This window comes from Staurois parvus, unplaced genomic scaffold (assembly GCF_062004578.1).
Source record: "Staurois parvus isolate SC_StPar_1 unplaced genomic scaffold, SC_StPar_1.0 ptg000434l, whole genome shotgun sequence".
Taxonomy (NCBI): domain Eukaryota; kingdom Metazoa; phylum Chordata; class Amphibia; order Anura; family Ranidae; genus Staurois; species Staurois parvus.
The window spans coordinates 1,571,643-1,593,261 of NW_028318230.1; the positions used below are offsets into that span (position 1 = coordinate 1,571,643).

General features: G+C 41.4%; 1 protein-coding gene across 2 annotated transcripts in view; it reads right to left on the reverse strand.

The window, feature by feature from the left end:
* The window catches only part of TMEFF2 (transmembrane protein with EGF like and two follistatin like domains 2), a 924,328-nt gene that overhangs the window by 138,239 nt on the left and 764,470 nt on the right, over window positions 1-21,619 (reverse strand). For both annotated transcript variants that reach the window (XM_089687684.1, XM_089687685.1), the window contains exon 8: window positions 13,919-14,042. In XM_089687684.1, coding sequence (XP_089543810.1) covers window positions 13,919-14,042 — 124 coding nt within the window. The remainder of the gene's footprint in view (window positions 1-13,918; window positions 14,043-21,619) is intronic.

Genomic DNA, 21,619 nt, shown 5'->3' on the forward strand with positions numbered 1-21,619 from the left:
ATTTAGAAAGTACTAAGACCCCCTCCTTGCTCCTATCTTTGGATGCAGAAAAAGTGTTCGACCGGATACATTGGCAATTCATGCAAATCACACTTCAGGGGTATCAGGGGCTGGATGATGAAAGCCATCTGATCATTATATTCTCACCCATCCGCTAGAGTTCTGACAGACGGCACATTATCCGATCCCTTTGACATATCAAACAGTACAAGACAAGGCTGCCCACTCTCGCCGATAATATTTACACTCCTTATTGAACCCCTAGCTTCCAAACTCAGAGAGGACAGACCATTCACAGGAATTACGCATCTTAGCATGGAACACAAAATCAGCCTATTTGCGGACGATATAATACTAATGGTGACTAACCCTAAAAAATCCCTCCAAGCAATTCGCTCACACCTATTTACTTACTCAACAGTTTCATACTACAAACTTAATGAACCCAAATCTTCCATACTTAACCTTCACATTTCAGCCCAACTCCAAACCCAACTAGCCAAACAATTCCCATTTTCATGGGAAACAAACAGCATTCCTTACCTAGGAATCAGACTCACACCAGCGATAGACCATCTATACACAGCAAACTACAAAATATTGCTTGAAACTATACCCCGAGAACGAAACACTTTACGCACCTCAAAACTCTCCAAACTAGGCCGTGTGGCGACACTAAAAATGTATATTTTACCCAAAATCTTGTATATATTCTGCACACTCCCCTTACCAGTCACTAATTCATTCTTCTCTAAACTACAAACAATCCTCACAAAATTCATATGGAACTCGAAAAAACCGAGATGTACCACCAACCTTCTAATAAGACCTACAGCTAAAGGAGGAGCAGGACTCCCACACCTCAAATCTTATTACACAGCTACCCTCTTAGCCCAATTATATTTCTGGTGGAATCTTTCGAAGGAAAAAATCTGGTCCATAATGGAAACCCTCCCTTTTCAACCACTTAAACCCCAAAATATACTCTTGACCCCACCGTCCAAACGTATAGAACCCCAACTAAATCATCCCTGCATTGTAGCCTCCCTACAAGCTTGGTGGGATCTTCTATCCACTAAATTCAAAGACATTAAACATATACCTACTCCAACCAACATACTACACCTCCTCATTCCCTCACTGGACCTATCTCAATGGACAAAACAAGGAATAACCAACATAAGGGACCTCTACACCAATCAATCCTTATATCCCTTCCAAACTCTCCAATCCAAATATAATATTCCTACTGCTGAAAATTTTACATACCTCAGAATCGCTCATTGTCTACAAACAACTAACTTACCCCACAATACTGTAATACCAACTACAGCCTACATCTTCTTCACCAAACCCCAATACCCGGGTAAAGGTATATCCACTTTCTATACACACCTCATAAACTCACAATTTACTCTACAAACAACCTCCCTAACAATTGGGAAAAAATCCTATCAGCCTAAATAACTTTAAAAAGCTGGGAAAATACCTTCAGCATCACTTATAAAGCTACCCGATATAGCTCCCATGGGGAGTCATACTTAAAAATACTCCACCAATGGTACCTGACCCCGGTTAAACTTTCCATCTACCACCCGAAACATTCCCCTACATGCTGGAGACTCTGTGGTGAGCCAGGCTCAACAATCCACATTTTGTGGTCATGCAAATCAGTTCGTTCCTTCTGGAATACTACATTCCAATTAATTTCTGAAATAAACAAAATTCCGTTAGTCCCGAACCCCTCATTAGCACTCCTACACATCGGAATAGAGAAACTCCCTACCCATTCCCCAACAATTATTACCCACATACTCTTTGTCGCCAAAATTAATATTACTAGATTATGGAACACAAGTAATACCCCCTCAATCACTTCATTAATTACAAACCTTAACACTCAATGTCAAGTGGAAAAACTATCCGCAATTAACTTCCTCCTACCACAAATTCAATACCCAGTGGACCCGATGGCTAAACCACCCAAAATGTTATGTACAACCCTGATGACATCTCAAGAGATGAATTCACACCCCACACCAAGACTGGTATCTCCTCAATTCCCCAGTTATATTCCTCCCTCCCCAATCCTATCCTCCCCCACCTCTCCACTAACACCCCCCCTTAATTCCCCAAACTCCTCACCAAGGTTCTTCAAATGCACATGAATACCTCTGATGATATTGCTAAACAAGACCATCTGTCCAGAGGGCGGATCTACAACAAAATGATCAACCATATTTTGTCTACTGTAATGTTGTATGATTGAACCTTATCTTTTTTCCCTGTTTATCTTTGAAAAACTCAATAAAAAAATATTGAAACATGCATTTACCCTATTTGTGTGTATTAACATGCATTAGGGAACCTTTCCCTTTAACAGCTAGCCTACAGGACACTTATACCCCCTTCCTGCTCAGGCCAATTTCCAGCTCTCAGCGCTATCACACTTTGAATGACAATTGCGCGGTCATGCAACACTGTACCCATATGAAATTTTTATAATTTTTTTGTGACAGATACAGCTTTCTTTTGGTGGTATTTAATCACCTCTGGGTTTTTTTCTTTTTTTCTTAAACAAAGCAAAATCCACTGAAAATTTTGAAAAAAAAAGTTTTTTCTTAGTTTTTGTTAGAAAATTTTGTAAATAAGTGATTTATCTCCTTCACTGATGTGCGCTAATGAGGCTGCAGTGATGGGCACTGATATGCTGCACTGATGGACACTGATAGGTGGCACTGATGGGCACTGATGAGGAGGCACTGGTAGGTGGCACTGATGGGCACTGATGAGGAGGCACTGGTAGGTGGCACTGATGGGCATTGACAGGCATCACTGATGGGCACTGAAAGGCAGCACTGATACAGTAAGGAACAGAAGTATTTGAACACCCTGTGATTTTGCAAGTTCTCCCACTTAGAAATCATGGAGGGATCTGAAATTCACATTGTAGGTGCATTCCCACTCTGAGAGACAGAATTTGCACACAAAACCGCAGTTCACAGAATCAGGTCTGATCCCTGTTAGCACTTGCCAGTAAATTGTTTTTGTAGCAGTTCAAGCAGTCCATGACAGCCAGGTGCTCTTTTTACCATGAGTAGCACTAGGTACCTATAAATGTAGTGGCCAAAATGTCAATTGAAAGGTACTCTATTCAAGAGGCCTACAGGATTCTGACCAATACAGAGGCTAAAAGAGGTACGCCAAGGGCCAGGGCAGCCGATATACAGGGGATTGAAATAGGAATAACCCTGTATAGATATCTGCTACCAAATGATTGCTGACTTACCCAAGTATTATTAAAAAATAGATGGGTGTGGTTACCGAAAGTAATAATCTATAGACATATGCATAGGGGTAAGGGTTCCCCCAAAAGATAGCTTCATATGGGATTATTACAAGGTTCGGATCGCAATGGAAACAAGTGAGAGATACTCTGTCAAAACACTGGAACCTACTTACTAGATCCCCAGCTATTGCAAAGATAGTAGGTACTCGCCCACAATTGGTAGCATTGGGCATGATGGGCATTGACAGTATTTGAACACCCTGCGATTTTGCAAGTTCTCCCACTTAGAAATCATGGAGGGGTCTGAAATGCACATTGTAGGTGCATTCCCACTCTGAGAGACAGAATTTAAAAAAAAAATTCAGGAAATCACATTGTATGTTTTTTAAAGAATTTATTTGTCTTGCACTGCTGAACATAAGTATTTGAACACCTAAGAAACAGCAAGAATTCTGGCTCTCAAAGACCTGTTACTGTGCCTTCAAAAAGTCCACCTCTACTCCACTCAGTAGTCTAACTTAGTAGCACCTGTCTGAGCTCTTTAAAGACACCTGTCCACCCCACAGTCAGTCAGACACCAACTACTACCATGGGCAAGACCAAAGAGCTGTCAAAAGACACCAGAGACAAAATTGTGGACCTCCAAAAGCCTGGAAAGGGCTACGGGGCAATTGCCAAGCAGCTTGGTGAAAATAGATCAACTGTTGGAGCAATTGTTAGAAAATGGAAGAGGCTAAAGACGACTGTCAGTCTCCCTCAGACTGGGGCTCCATGCAAGATCTCACCTCGTGGGGTATCACTGATAATAAGAAAGGTGAGCAATCAGACCAGAACTACAAGAGAGGAGCTGGTCAATGAAATGAAGAGAGCTGGGACCACAGTTTCAAAGGTCACTGTCGGTAGAACACTACGGCGTTATTGTTTCAAATCATGCATTGCACGGAAGGTTCCCCTGCTCACGTCATCACATGTCCAGTCCCGTCTGAAGTTTGCCAATGACCATCTAGATGATCCAGAGGAGGCATGGGAGAAAGCCATGTGGTCAGATGAGACCAAAGTAGCACTGTTTGGTCTAAACTTCACTCGTCGTGTTTGGAGGAAAAAGAAGGCTGAGGGGCATCCCAAGAACACCATCCCTACTGTGAAGCATGGGGGTGGTAACATCATGCTTTGGGGGTGCTTTTCTGCGAAGGGGACAGGACGACTGCACTGTAATAAGGAGAGGATGAATGGGGCCATTAATGTGAGATTTTGAGCAACAACCTCCTTCCCTCAGTCAGAGCATTGAAGATGGGTCGTGGCTGGGTCTTCCAACATGACAACGACCCGAAGCACACAGCCAGGATAACCAAGGAGTGGCTCCGTAAGAAGCATATCAAGGTTCTGGAGTGGCCTAGCCACTCTCCAGACCTAAATCCAATAGAACATCTTTGGAGGGAGCTGAAACTCCGTGTTGCTCAGCGACAGCCCCGAAACCTGACAGATCTAGAGGAGATCTGTGTGGAGGAGTGGGCCAAAATCCCTGTTGCAGTGTGTGCAAACCTGGTCAAGAACTACAGGAAACGTTTGACCTCTGTAATTGTAAACAAAGGCTTCTGTACCAAATATTAACACTGATTTTCTCAGGTGTTCAAATACATATGTTCAGCAGTGCAAGACAAATATATTCTTTAAAAATCATACAATGTGATTTCCTGAATTTTTGTTTTTCAATTCTGTCTTTCAGAGTGGGAATGCACCTACAATGTGAATTTCAGACCCCTCCATGATTTCTAAGTGGGAGAACTTGCAAAATCGCAGGGTGTTCAAATACTTCTGTTCCTCACTGTATATAGCACTGATATATGGCACTGTTAGGTGGCACTGACTGGCACTGTTAGGCGGCACTGATGCACACTGATAGGCGGCACTGATGCACACTGATAGGCGGCACTGACAGGCGGCAGCGATCGACAGCACTGATAGGTGGCACTGATTGGCATTGATAGGTGGCACTGACTGGCACTGATGTGTGACACTGAAAGGCAGTTCAGATGGGCACTGGTAGGCACTGATATGTGGCATTGATGTGGCACTGATGGGTATTGACACGTGGCACTGTTCAGCACTGACAGCTGGCATTGATGAACACTGACAGGTGGCACTTCTGGGGCCACACTGATCATCAGGGCACACTGATCATCAGTGCCCCGATCATCAGTGTACATGTCCCCTCTGCGGAATGCCGGCTTCCAGCTCTCCTCTCCTCTCGAGCTGTCAGCATGACAGCTCGAGAGGAGAGAAATGCAGATAACCGACATTTCCCTGTTTACATGTGATTAGCTGTGATTGGACACATGACCGAGCCGACGTCTTTGGCTCTTTCAGTGGATCGGTGATCCGCTGTGTCCGAGGGACACAGTGCAGCGCCGATTGCTGCGCTGCGTGCTCCCGGAGCTGCTCATGCGCAGTGAGAATGGGAGGACATCATATGACATCCTCCCAGAATGAGAGAACCACCTTGCGCCCATCATTGGACTATATGGTGGGCGGGAGGTGGTTAAGAACACCATGCAGTGACCTTTTTCAAAATGATGTTTTTTATATATATATATATATATATACATAATTAAATTGTTGTTTATGTATGTTTATCATTTATGTAGGCACTGGCTGTATTCAGCAATGTTGCAATCATTTTTAGAAAAAAAAAAAAGAAGAGTGCCACAGCTGCAATAAAATTGGAAATACAATTGGTGACTGAAGGATATAAATACCCTCTTCAATATGGTGGATTTTGTACTTCCTGAGGACGATCTATTGGTCGAAACTAGTCGAGGGCTTATGACACGACTTCCGCTGATGTCACTTCTGGGATTTGGAACATACTGTATGCTGGAATGCGGCGGCCATCTTAATTTCCATTCATAATATACAAAGCTGAACACACCTAGTGCCAGGAAAGGCACTTTTTGTGAGTGGTATTTCTATTGTTTGACCCCATATTAAAGCTTTATACAGTTTTACACTATGGAATGTCTGTTTTGTTTTGATTTAAGCTGAAAATATGAAATACTGCCTGTGGAGGAGAGAAGTTGCCTAACATTGATGTAGATCTAGTGGAAAGTTATTGGTTACTACCAGCAACCACGCTTATAAGGGCAAAGGAATATCTGCCATCAGGACCGGATTGCAAACTAGGATAGTCCCAAAAAGCGAGTGTGACTTACCTAGAGATAGGTGGTCATGAAATGATGGTGAGTTTACATCTATGTGGGGCACCAGTGTGAACACAGTGAAGCACTTGTCATTTCAATATGGAGTATCACCGTTAAAGATACAGCACCATTGCACCAATTATTCACATGTTGGGACTGAATATTAATTTTGTATTTCGCTCAGTGCTATCACTTTAAAGATTGCACAGTTTATGTTGTCTATTTGTGACCTTAGCGCAGTCCATTTTTTAAATATATGTCAAAATAGCTTGAAAAATTTAAAGAGAAGTATTTTTTTTCCTTTGCAGCCTATGTTATTGCTTTATGTAAAAAAAACTAATAAATTACACCAAAAAAGGATTTTATTCCTAGAGTAATAAAAAATGAAAATCAACTAAATAAGCTAAAAAAGGGGAAAAAAGACTCAAGCCATTTAATCACTTTAAAGCTTCTAAAATAAACCTTAAAATAACTTCACTAACTGCACTCGTAATGGATATAAATGTTTGCAGGAAGATCAGAACTTTAAAAACTGGTTGCTGCTGTGCCAAAATATGATCTCACCACATATACAAAAAAATCAATGTTATTGCAAAGGGACAGCGCTACACATATAATGAGAAGGAGTCCATATAAAAAAAAAACCAAACACATCACACATACATTACAGTCCTGTTACAAATGTCAATCTGCTTCAAAATCCTCAATGTTACAATCAGTCCAAGAGTAGATTGACATTTGTATTAGGACTGTAATTTATATTTGATGTTTTCTTTTTGTTTTTTAAATATATGGACTCATTCTCATTATGTGTGTAGCATTGTCCTTTGCAGTGACTTAAAAATACCTTCACCCACCATAATTTTGTATTCCCCACTGACTTGCATGAATACTGCAGAAAGGCAACATTTCATCTGGAAATGTTGTCACAATTTCAGCAAAGCAAAATTAACCAACTATGCTTACACCTTACAGAAAGTTAAAAGTGAATCCCTTTGGAATAAGAAGCAAATCTTTTTTAGTGGGCTGTCTGTGCTTGGTCATTCTGACGTTTCTAATTATTTAAATGTTAGAAATAGTTATTTTGGCATATGTATTATTTCAAGCATGTTCAGGTATTTACTTAAAATTTATCAGAAAATAAAATTAGTATTTTTGGTGCTTAAACTAATTCAATACCTTTGTAGGATTTGTAGTTAGACCTCAAGATCTGAATTTTATCCTTTTTTTTTTTTTTATAGAAAATTCACTCATTAGCTAATCCCCATCATATATTGCTTTATGTTAAAAAGCAATTCATTTAGAGACAAAATGGACTTGGCATTTTAGGGAAATTGATGATCAAATCATGACCACTGTATTATGATCAGACCAAGATATTGGTCAAACTGAACAAAACTTTGTAAAGGTTTAAAACAGGGGTCCTCAAACTTTTTAAACAGGGGGCCAGTTCACTGTCCCTCAGACCGTTGGAGGGCCGGACTATAGTTTTAAAAGAAAAAACTATGGTCATCTCCTGTACTGTGTCCGCATTTGTTCAGAGACTGTGGACATACAACGGCGGTGGGAATACTGGGCCGGCCGCTCTATAAGACGCACAGACATCTCCCCCCAAGTGTGTCTTATGGAGCGAAATAGTGTCCCATCATTGGTTTCAGTGGGAGGAATAGTGACCCATCATTGGTGTCAGTGGGAGGAATAGTGTCCCATCATTGGTGTCAGTGGGAGGAATAGTGTCCCAACATTGGTGTCAGTGGGAAGAATAGTGCCACATCATTGGTGTCAGTGGGAGGAATAGTGACCCATCATTGGTTTCAGTGGGAGGAATAGTGTCCCATCATTGGTGTCAGTGGGAGGAATAGTGTCCCAACATTGGTGTCAGTGGGAAGAATAGTGCCACATCATTGGTGTCAGTGGGAGGAATAGTGACCCATCATTGGTGTCAGTGGGAGGAATAGTGCCCCATCATTGGTGTCAGTGGGAGGAATAGTGCCACATCATTGGTGTCAGTGGGAGGAATAGTGCCACATCATTGGTGTCAGTGGGAAGAATCGTGCCCCATCATTGGTGTCAGTGGGAGGAATAGTGCCTCATTATTGGTGTCAGTGGGAGGAATAGTGCTCCATCATTGGTGTCAGTGGGAAGAATCGTGCCCCATCATTGGTGTCAGTGGGAAGAATAGTGCCTCATCATTGGTATCAGTGGGAGGAATCGTGCCCCATCATTGGTGTCATTGGGAGGAATAGTGTCCCATCATTGGTGTCAGTGTGAGGAATAGTGTCCCACCATTGGTGTCAGTGGGAGGAATAGTGTCCCATCATTGGTGTCAGTGGGAGGAATAGTACATCATTGGTGCCAGTGGGGGGGTGGAATAGTGCTCCATCGTTGGTGTCAGTGGGGGGAGGAATAGTGCCCCATCGTTGGTGTCAGTGGGAAGAATCGTGCCCCATCATTGGTGTCAGTCGGAGGAATAGTGCCCCAGCATTGGAGTCAGTGTGAGGAATAGTGTCCCATCATTGGTGTCAGTGGGAGGAATAGTGCCCCATCATTGGTGTCATTGAGAGGAATAGTGCCCCATCATTGGTGTCATTGGGAGGAATAGTGCCCATCATTGGTGTCAGTGTGAGGAATAGTACCCCATCATTGGTGTCAGTGTGATGAATAGTGTCCCATCATTGGTGTCAGTGGGAGGAATAGTGCCACATCATTGGTATCAGTGAGAGGAATAGTGTCCAGTCATTGATATCAGCGGGAGAAATAGTGCCCCATCGTTGGTATTAGTGGGAGGAATAGTGCCCCATCATTGGTGTCAGTGGGAGGAATAGTGTCCCATCATTGGTGTCAGTGAGAGGAATAGTATGTCATTGGTGCCAGGGGGGGGGGGGTTGGAATAGTGCCCCATCGTTGGTGTCAGTGGGGGGAGGAATAGTGCCCCATCGTTGGTGTCAGTGGGGGGAGGAATAGTGCCCCATCGTTGGTGTCAGTGGGGGGAGAAATAGTGCCCTATCGTTGGTGTCAGTGGGGGGAGGAATAGTGCCCCATCATTGGTGTCAGTGGGAGGAATAGTGCCCCATCACTGGTGTCAATGAGAGTAATAGTGCCCCATCATTGGTGTCAGTGGGGGGAGGAATAGTGCCCCATCGTTGGTGTCAGTGGGGTGAGGAATAGTGCCCCATCTTTGGTGTCAGTGGGAGGAATAATGCCCCATCATTATTATCAGTGACACCAATGATGAGGCACTATTCCTCCCACTGACAGCAATGACACTTAACTAGCCGACCCCTGTTCCAGCATGGTGCTGCTGCAGCCAGCATACCTGGTTGCAGCAGTACCATCTGCTCGGCACACTTACCGAGCGGTCAGCTGTCCTCCTTCCTTCACTTCGGCCTCTCCATCCCTTGATTTTCGCGGGGCTGCTCGGCTCCGCCTCCTCACCGGTGATTGGCCGCCTGTGTGCCTTTCCTGAGATACAGTACTGGCGCCCAATCACCGGTGAGGAGGCGGAGCTGAGCGGCAGCGTGGACATCGAGGGAGCGACCGGAGTGAAGGAGCTGCACATCCTGGACTGGATCGTCGTGGGACTGTAGCCAGGTAAGAGACAGCAGCCCCCTGCCCGCCCCTGTACTTAGTGTCCCCTGCCGGCGGGCCTGATGAATGTGCTCGGCGGGCCGCATGTGGCCCGCGGGCCGTAATTTGAGGACCCCTGGTTAAGAACATTAAAAACAAAGAAATAATGTTAAGAGCAAAGATATGATCAATACCAGTTTGTGTGCCACAAGATGAACATGTGCAATCAGTTTTAAGCTGATGGCAATCATGACAAACGTCTACAAATCTATATTTAAATCTATAAGTGACCTTGTCATCATTCTATACATAGCAGGTTTAGCAGACCATGTTAATGTATGTGCTAAGTAGTAACTTAAAGCAGTAGTAAACCCCAAACCAAAAATATTAAATATTGCAGGTTATCTTTCTAGGTTGGCTGCAATCTTTCTTGGTCTACCTGACCTTGGCTTGGTATCAAGAGATACCAGAATTTTCTACTTCTTAACAAGTACTGATTGGCATATTCAAGCCTTTGGATATCTTTTTATATCCTTTTCCATCTTTATAAAGTTGCATTACCTTGTTACGCAGGTCATTGACAGTTCTTTTCTGCTCCCCATGGCTCAGTATCTAGCCTGCTCAGTGCAACCGTGTGAGAGCTAACAAACTCATTGACTATTTATACACAGACACTAATTGCAATTTATGTGGGAAGTTAACCTTTAATTGCTATTTTAACCTGTGTGTGTCACCTTGTGTGCCTGTTCCAAGGCCAAACATTCCAGAGTATATAAAATTTTGGTGAGGGCCATTTGGCTGATTTCTGTTATCGTTATGATTTAAATTTGAGCCAAACAACCATGTGATAATAAATGGCTCAATATGATCACTATTCTTAAATAAAAGACAGTTTGTGGCATGATCAGTCATATTTTCAATGTAAATGCCAAAGAGTATGCAAACTTTTGAGCTAAAAAAATGACATATATGGCAAAATTTCTTCTCCACTGATTTTAAAATGGACAAATGTTTTGAAACCAACACTATATTGAAATTAATTTAAAAAAATAATTTGTTTGCTTGCTATTTGTGTTCTTTCTCTGGTCATATAAACCATAAATTGCAGTTTAAATGGAAACCTAAAAGGAAATGTTTTGTTTTACAGAAAACCCAAATATGAATTGAAGCTAATTTAAGCCTGCCCAACATTTCTGGTTATGCTCAGGATATCAAAGAAATAGTGCAGCGCTTAAATCAATAGTCCTCAGTTATTCCCGATCAGTGGATGTTCCTCAATACGGAATGTAAGAAATGCCCACTCACCGGAACCACACTTGATACAGTGCAGTGTATAATAGTTATTCCCTGGTGTCACTGGAAGTGTACATCTGGTTCAGCCCTTGGATGAATATCCCTCTTTAGATCAGACAGGTCCCGGGTCACAGCAAATAAGGCTCCGACACAGAGTTCCCCTTAAAGGATGTGTGGGTGTTACTTTTGCAGCAAATAGAAACCTCCCACTCTGGATGGAATCGGAGTAACACAGCTTAAACGACAATATAGTCAAGGCATATCATAAAGAACAGCTGGGTCAACACCGCGCTGAGTAACAGTCCGTAATAGGGAGTATAGACATCCAAAAGGCTGACGCGTTTCGAGGACTTGCCTCTTCCTCAGAGCTTCCTCTGGCTCTGAGGAAGAGGCAAGTCCTCGAAACGAGTCAGCCTTTTGGATGTCTATACTCCCTATTACGGACTGTTACTCAGCGAGGTGTTGACCCAGCTGTTCTTTATGATGTGCCTTGACTATATTGTCGTTTAAGCTGTGTTACTCCGATTCCATCCAGAGTGGGAGGTTTCTATTTGCTGCAAAAGTAACACCCACACATCCCTTAAGGGGAACTCTGTGTTGGAACCTTATTTGCTGTGACCCTGGACCTGTCTGATCTAAAGAGGGATATTCTTCCAAGGGCTGAACCAGATGTACACTTCCAGTGACACCAGGGAATAACTATTATACACTGCACTGTATCAAGTGTGGTTCTGGTGAGTGGGCATTTCTTACATTCCGTATTGAGGAACATCCACTGATCGGGAATAACTGAGGACTATTGATTTAAGCGCTGCACTATTTCTTTGATATTATTTATTGAGGTTTTACTGGTTGCCTTGAATGTACAGCTGCTGAACTGATTAGCGCTCACTTTTTTACTTTGTTTACCTATTATGCTCAGGATATGCAATCGCTTTCTACTCTACTTCATCATATTTGCTTGTCTGGCAGAATGTGAAAAACAAGGGCCATTTGTCCCTGCCTTACACTAATCTTAACATACCTAATTCCATAGTTGTTGCACTCTGGGATATACACAATGGCATGCTTTAACCAGTGGACACTGGGAAGAAATATCGAGGGACAATAGATAGCCTGCACAAGTCAGTGTCTGCAGTCCAATACTTACTTCATAACCACAACCTACTCTTCACAGCTTTACAAGTGGTCATATACTGCTCAAATAAATTAAAGCAACACTTTTTAATCAGAGTATAGCATCAAGTCAATTAAACTCCTGGTGTAAGTAGCAGAGAGAGTTGTTAACCAGTTTCAGCTGCTTTGGTGTTAATGAAATTACCAAAAGGTGTACTAGATGAGTAACATTGAGATGACCCACAAAACAGGAATGGTTTTACAGGTGGAGGCCACTGACATTTTTTTCCCTACTCATCTTTTCTGACTGTTTTTCAGTAGTTTTGCATTTGGCTAGGGTCATTGTCACTACTGGTAGCATGAGGCGATACCAGAACCCTACAGAGGTTGCACAGGCAGTCCAACTCCTCCAGGATGGCACATCAATACGTGCCATTGCCAGAAGTTTTGTCTCCCAGCACAGTCTCAAGAGCATGGAGGAGATTCCAGGAGAAAGGCAGTTATTTTAGGACGGGATGCCCCTGGAACCTGTGAATGAGGTCTGCTGATCACCTGACGTGCTGACATGTGCCAGATGATTCGTAATTCCCCCATTTGTATCCAGATGACCATGACAGGATTTATATACACAAATACGCTTATATATTGTGCTCCTGGTTAGTGCAATATTATACAAAAGCTTCCAGTCACTGAGTCATGGATTTCATTTATATTTATATATTTATCATCTTTTGCATTTGGACTTGATTATGTCATACAATGATCACTGAATGTCACTTTATTCATTCACGTTATATTTATGTTCACCATATCAATACGTCATAATTAGACAATACCACTATTTTGTATCACTTAAAGCGCTCCTTAGCGCATACACTTATATATATATTTTTTTGTTTTTACTTTTAATATCTGTTCTCAGCGCTGCATATCAGTATAGATATCCAGCATGACATTTTTCCCCATTGAAATCTGATGTGTTTTCAAAGTGTTCCTTTAACTTTATTTGAGCAGTGTAATATATGAAACACCCACTGTATATGCTTAGAATGTAGACATTTCGTATATTATGACAACAGGCACATACACGAGTCTGTCGATTTAGACTTAAATGCATGGTACAAGGTACTGACATGTTAGAGAGTGCTGCTGTGTTTCAATACACTATTAGAGAATGTTGCTGTATTGCCAATGATTGTTATATTACAGAAGAACAATAAAGATTGCTGCAAAGTTGGAGGAACCTGTTATGTTACTATTGTGACTACAGACTTGTCATACCTGGTTCAATATAAACTCAAGGCAGTCCATTCCTATAATTTTTAAAAAGAAAAAGGTCACAATTTTTTTTTATTGTTTCTATTTAATTACATTGTGGAGATAACTTTTTAGTAATGAACATGCATTTTGCACTAGAATTCTATTATTTGATTTAATCACTGTTAGAAACTCATACCTGCAATAAGGTTCCAACATGTTAGTAGAATGTTCACATTTGCCATGTTTACAGTAGCCGTCATAAGCATCAGAACAGGAAATATGTACTCCTCTTGCAGTTTCTTCTAATTTGTTTGCATTTTCTAAAAGTAGACAGTAATATGGAAAAAGGTTAATAGAAATCATACATTAATATCAGCATATTGTGTTCATTTGTTTTTTGTACGAAAGCAAAGGATCCTTGTATCCATAGAGACCCAGTAATCTCTATGTTCTATTAAAAACACAGATAGAACAGAGTAATAGAAGTTACTAAATGTCTGGCTATGCTCATGTTAGACAGTAGTTAAAAGTGAACCAAAAACTTCCATATAATAAAAAATTCCTGAATTGATCACAATACAACTGGTCTTGAGCCTTCAGGAAATCAGTACATCTTTAATACATTATTTCACACTAAAAGAAAATTAGTAGATATTCGATCAATATATTTGTTTAACTAGTAAAATCAATTAAATAAAAAAAAAAAATGTTTTCTCCTACATAATGTATTTATACTTCTATACTTATCTATATTAACTTTATATATATATATATATATGTATATATATATATATATATATATATATAGTTATTTGATCCCCTTTGCCTTCTGGCAAATATAGCATTGAAATTTTTGTTTGCTACTTGCTGGAATACATTTTTCATGTATTTTTGTGCAACAACTACTGTACATCCGTACCAACAGTATTCAGTAGAGATATATTCTTCAACCAGTACATGGCACTGTTAATACGTTTGTAGCTGTATCTATGATTAAACTCTATGTCTTTCCTCTTTAATAAAGTTACTCTTACTAGTGAAGCAACAGATAAACACATGTGGGCTGTGCACTGTCTGTTCTGTAGAGCTATATACAGAATCTCTAACACTATATCTCTTTTAAAAAAAATTGATCCTGCCAAACATCTTGTAAGATGATAACTTTCTGTGCTCTCTTGCTGTGCAGCAGTCTTATTAGTTACATTGTTCTCAGTTATGTGTACTACAGAATACCTCTCATCTATGTTATGCAGATGGGGAGAGGGTGGAGGGGTGCTGTAGTCTTCAAATATTTCCTGTCCTAGGGTGATGATGCTGCTTCCCAGATACATTACTGCAAGTGAGCCTTGTCACCCTAGGGCAGAAAGTGTGCTACTGGCAGGATCACCTAGTGATAAAACAAAGAAAACGTCTGGAAAAAGAAAACAGATGCAAAAATCACATCTATACACTGGTAGTTCATATTATAATAAATGTTGGTTTTTATACACTTTAACGTACAGATCCCCTTTACTGCAAATCACCTTGTCCTGATAATAATGTGCTAAGACATTTAAGATGTTAACGTACATTCAAATTAAATGAATAGTTTCTTATTCCATATACTTTTTTTATTGCTTAAGGAACTGATAGGATTACATTTTGTACTGCTATAAACTTTTTCTAGTTTTATCTTTGTTGCTATTCTCTTCATTAATATTACAGACACCTTGCAAATCAATTATTAAGAATATTATGGAATATTTATTTGTAGGGCACATGGTATATTATCTGCCTTTTAGCACAAGTGGTGTCATGTCCTACATAACTTCATAACCTGTCAGAAATATTCCTCAGTGACCTCAAATTCTTTGCCTGGCAAGGTAGAAAAACCTGCTAATGGAAACTGCCAGATGATATCTCCCTCTTGATAGCACTAGTACTTTGCTCCAAGGCACATGAATATAAAACAGAAAAAAAGAAATACTAGGCATATTTATACACTGTAACCAATCAGGAAAAGTCATATCCGATTGTACTACAGAAATCTTATCAACTATGAGTAACATAAGTCATAACTTCATACATTATATACTGTATATTATGACTGACTAATCTCAATGACAAACATTTTTATGTCATATTCACATCTGGTCCTTACTGTCATTTGACAGCATTCACACTTGCAAAGCTGAGATGTCTAAACACTGAGCGATCATACAAATGTAAAATCTGCATTTTTCTTTTTTTGTTATGAAAATAAAACACAAAACTACTAGACTGGACCTAAGTAGTTAGCAATATACAAAACAATAATTCTCCAGCACACTTTCCAACAAATACACACAAAAAAAACTTTACAAAATTGTTTCAACAGTTAAGCAGAATGTAGTGCCATCCCCAAAGGAGTTGATTGATAACTTTGGGTTCTCTGTTCTGGTTGAGTAAAAATCACTGCAAGCTTGAGTAAAGACACAAGTGTAAAATATCCTCAACCACTTCCTGACTGGCCTATAGCAGAAATACTGCTAAAGAGCAGCACGGGTGTGCAAAATCACGTATATACAGTATACGTGATTCGAACTCCCGTGGTGATTGTGGGTTGGGGGGGCACATGCGCACCCCCGCCGACCCACGGGTGCCATGATTTGATCCCCAAGGGATCAATCATCCAATTTAAGGCAGTGATGTTTTGCCTAAATTGGATGATCTGTCCCTGCTTTATCAGGGATCTTCCTGTAGCTGTGTTTACACTTACACAGGTACAGAAAATGATGACATCTTCTCTCTCTGGGCACACTGCGTCCCATAGAGAGAAAAAAGAAGACACAGTGAGTACAAGCACTACACTTTTACAGTTAGAACACATTTTAGGACACATTTAACCCTTTGATCGCCCCCCCCCCCAGTTAACCCCTTCACTGCCCTGTCACCAGTGTTATTAGTACAGTGTACAGATTTTTTGCTCATCACTGTATTAGTGTCAATGGCGACTTCAGATAGCATTAGCGTCAGTTAGCTTCCCTTCCAGATAGCATCAGATTGCCCGTCCTTACACCAGTCATCATATTTAACCCCTTGATTGCCAGGAACACGCTCAAATACACAATAAACCTCCACTGCTAGTATAGTGTCTGAACGGATCAATATCTTTGATCAGATCAGCACTATATAGTTACATAGTTAGTCTGGTTGAAAAAAGACAAAAGTCCATCCAGTTCAACCATTAAAAAAAAAAAGTTATAATCCTATACCCACAGTTGATCCAGAGGAAGGCAAAAAAAACAGCAAAGCATGATTCAATTTGCTCCTGCAGGGAAAAAAAATCATTCCTGATCCCCTGAGAGACAATTGGATATTCCATTAGTATAGTGTCCCCAAAAACGCAGCGTTAGCAGGATCAGCTCCAGCACCTGCCAGCACCTACATTTAGCCCCTATGCATCCCCCTCTCCCCCCTCTCCCCCAGCAAGTGCAGTGTCAGTAGATCACTGTTACTTGATACATTGCACACAAAACCGCAGTTCACAGAATCAGGTCTGATCCCTGTTAGCACTTGCCAGTAAACTTTTTTTGTAGCAGTTCAAGCAGTCCATGACAGCCAGGTGCTCTTTTTCCCATGAGTTGCACTAGGTACCTATAAATGTAGTGGCCAAAATGTCAATTGAAAGGTACTCTTTCAAGAGGCCTACAGGATTCTGACCAAGACAGAGGCTAAAAGAGGTACGCCAAGGGCCAGGGCAGCCGATATACAGGGGATTGAAATAGGAATAACCCTGTATAGATATCTGCTACCAAATGATTGCTGACTCACCCAAGTATTATTAAAAAATAGATGGGTGTGGTTACCGAAAGTAATAATCTATAGACATATGCATAGGGGTAAGGGTTCCCCCAAAAGATAGCTTCATATGGGATTATTACAAGGTTCGGATCGCAATGGAAACAAGTGAGAGATACCCTGTCAAAACACTGGAACCTACTTACTAGATCCCCAGCTATTGCAAAGATAGTAGGTACTCGCCCACAATTGGTAGCACGACGCACTAAAAACTTACGAGATATGCTAGTTCATTAAGAATTCAATAAATGAGCAACAAATACTTGGATTAAGAGAATCTCCTCCTTATAAGGCATGTTTGCCTGTGGTCACTGTCAAATCTGTAGATTTGTTGATAGGATGGATGTGTTCGCCATTTGGGATCAATCAAAACAATATAAGATCTGGGATTTTGTAAACTGTTCGACAATACGCTTAGTCTATATGCTTGAATGCCCAGGTAAAAAGTGTTATATTGGAAAGACCAAGCGACAGCTTCGAATACGTATTGGCGAGCACATCCGTAGTATCAAAAATATCAAGAAAAGTAAAAATAGAGATGAAGATTGCCCTATAGCGATGCATTTCGCTGAATATCATAACGGACATCCAGAATGCCTGAAGGTTAAGGGAATCTTTCTGCTTCACCTCTCAAAAAGATGTGGGGACTTCAATACAGTCCTTCTGCAGAAAGAAAAAAATTTGGATTTTTAGATTGGGCACCTTGGCCCCACAGGGCCTAAACACGTAATGTAACTTTGTTTTTTCTGGAATCATAATGACTGTCAATGCATTGTCCTTTCCATTTAAATGAGGATGCTAGAATGTTGGAATACATGACAACCTTGCAAAATTACCTGGTCTGTATTTATCCTTCCTTTTCTTTTCTTCATTTCTTCTCTTCTTCTCTCTCTCTTTCTTTTTTCTTCCCCTACTAATTTTGAGAAGATCCTTAGTTTTGATCTGTTTCTAGTTGAAACTTCTATTGCAGTAATGTGATCTGTATTTTCCTGGATGTAACGTGCACCATTTACTTGCAAGTGTGTTTGTAATTAGTCTGATTGGTGACATCTTGTGGTAAAACAGGATATTGCCTACCACAAGGTATAAATACACTGACACACTGGCCCCTCCTATCCCTGAAGAAGCCCAAGCCTATTGGGCAAAACATGTCGGACTGCACCTCCGCAAGCACGCCTTATGCGTGACGTCACCATGTTCTGCGGCCATCTCGTCCGTCCTCCATCACAGGTCTAGGCATCCAGCATCTCCAGCTACACTTATTACAGACAGGACCAGACTTATACTACCACTAATACTGTACAGCATACATGAAATGCACCTTGATGCCATCTAGCAGTATTGTCCTGAAATTACCTGTCACTTGCTGGAATCAAGCTCAGTGAACACTACAGAGTTGGTGAGAAGTCGATTACTTATGCATATATATTGCTGTCTATGAACTCAGCTACTATGGTACTGTAGGCTTGTGGAGCAGATGGTGCTATATATTGGCCATCCCACGGGACATATCTACCCGGATTGCTAATTACCAGCAAATTTACTTTGCAGAAGTCATTGAACTTTCAGGCGCCTTCTATCTATATATTATATACAGTGAGGAACAGAAGTATTTGAACACCCTGCAATTTTGCAAGTTCTCCCACTTAGAAATCATGGAGGGGTCTGAAATTCATATTGTAGGTGTATTCCCACTCTGAGAGACAGAATTAAAAAAAGAAATTCAGGAAATCACATTTTAAAATTTTTAAAGAATTTATTTGTTTTGCACTGCTGAACATAAGTATTTGAACACCTAAGAAACAGCAAGAATTCTGGCTCTCAAAGACCTGTTACTGTGCCTTTAAAAAGTCCACCTCTACTCCATTCATTAATCTAACTTAGTAGCACCTGTCTGAGCTCTTTAAAGACACCTTTCCACCCCACAGTCAGTCAGACGCCAACTACTACCATGGGCAAGACCAAAGAGCTGTCAAAAGACACCAGAGACAAAATTGTGGACCTCCACAAGGCTGGAAAGGGCTACGGGGCAATTGCCAAGCAGCTTGGTGAAAATAGATCAACTGTTGGAGCAATTGTTAGAAAATGGAAGAGGCTAAAGACGACTGTCAGTCTCCCTCGGACTGGGGCTCCATGCAAGATCTCACCTCGTGGGGTATCACTGATGATAAGAAAGGTGAGGAATCAACCCAGAACTACAAGGGAAGAGCTGGTCAATGACATGAAGAGAGCTGGGACCACAGTTTCAAAGGTCACTGTCGGTAGAACACTACACCGTCAAGGTTTCAAATCATGCATTGCACGGAAGGTTCCCCTGTTTAAGTCGTCACATGTCCAGGCCCGTCTGAAGTTTGCCAATGACCATCTGGATGGGAGAGGGGGCATGGGAGAAAGTCATGTGGTCAGATGAGACTAAAGTAGAACTTTTTGGTCTAAACTTCACTCGTCGTGTTTGGAGGAAAATGAAGGATGAGTTGCATCCCAAGAACACCATCCCTACTGTGAAGCATGGGGGTGGTAACATAATGCTTTAGGGGTGCTTTTCTGCGAAGGGGACAGGACGACTGCACTGTATTAAGGAGAGGATGAATGGGGCCATTTATTGTGAGATTTTGAGCAACAACCTCCTTCCCTCAGTTAGAGCAATGAAGATGGGTCGTGGCTGGGTCTTCCAACATGACAACCACCCAAAGCACACAGCCAGGATTACCTAGGAGTGGCTCCGTAAGAAGCATATCAAGATTCTGGAGTGGCCTAGCCAGTCTCCAGACCTAAATCCAATAAAACATCTTTGGAGGGAGCTGAAACTCCGTGTTGCTCAACGACAGCCCCGAAACCTGACAGATCTAGAGGAGATCTGCGTGGAGGAGTGGGCCAAAATCCCTGTTGCAGTGTGTGCAAACCTGGTAAAGAACTACAGGAAACGTTTGACCTCTGTAATTGCAAACAAAGGCTTCTGTACCAAAAATTAACAGATTAATTAGATTTTCTCAGGTGTTCAAATACTTATGTTCAGCAGTACAAGAGAAATAAATTCTTTAAAATCACCTATAATGTGAATTTCAGACCCCTCCATGATTTCTAAGTGGGAGAACTTGCAAAATCGCAGGGTGTTGAAATACTTCTGTTCCTCACTGTATGGCTATAGGAGAACTGGTCTTTGACTTTACCCCTACCTTTATCACATGGGATACCATTGAGTAAATACTATTTTAACTCCTATACACACTTTTTTGGTCTATTTACCCCATGTGTTACCATATTGTATCTGTGGTTCTTCTCGCCCCCTCATTGTGTATGTTTGAGAATGTATGAGCAGCTGCATAAGTAACTAGACAACGTTGTCTTTTTAAACTGGTGAAGTGACGATGGTGGCATGCTCAGCTTCTGTGTCTATATCTGTGCTATGCACATTTGTTTTTTCTAATAAAGCTCTTTTTGATAAAGCTGCATGGTCCCATATGAAACTATCTTTTGGGGGAACCCTTACCCCTATGCATATGTCTACAGGATTCTGAGCATGTCAGGTGAGAGTGAAGGGGAAGACTTACTGACATGATCAGCCTCAGAATACAAACCTGTAGACAGTAGCAGCACCCTGACAGATAGCTCAGACGATGGAGAAGAGGTCCCTGCTAAGGTCAGGCATACCTGAGTGCCAGTACTAGTGCCGCTCTATCTTTTGGTGAACTGGCGAGCACCAGTGGCCTAGTACATCCTGGTCTTATACATACCAGCACTGCAGTATCACTTGGTGACATGGCGAGTCCCATAAGTGCAGTACAAGCTGGTGCGGTGGCAAGCACAAGTAAGGTGTCCCATAAGGTGTCCCGCAGTCACCAAGAATTCGCACACAGGCCTGTAGAGCCCCTAGTATCCTTTCGGATGTGCTTGCAAATCCCAATTGGCAGTCCGCAAATTCTGCAGTACCCGTACTTCCACCATTCACTGCCCAACACGGAATTCAGGTGGAAACAGCTAATTTTAATACTCCCCTTGATTTTTTGGAGCTGTTTTCATGGAAGATCTGTATGCATTGATTGTGGATCAAACAATTTATATGCACAACAGTTTATCG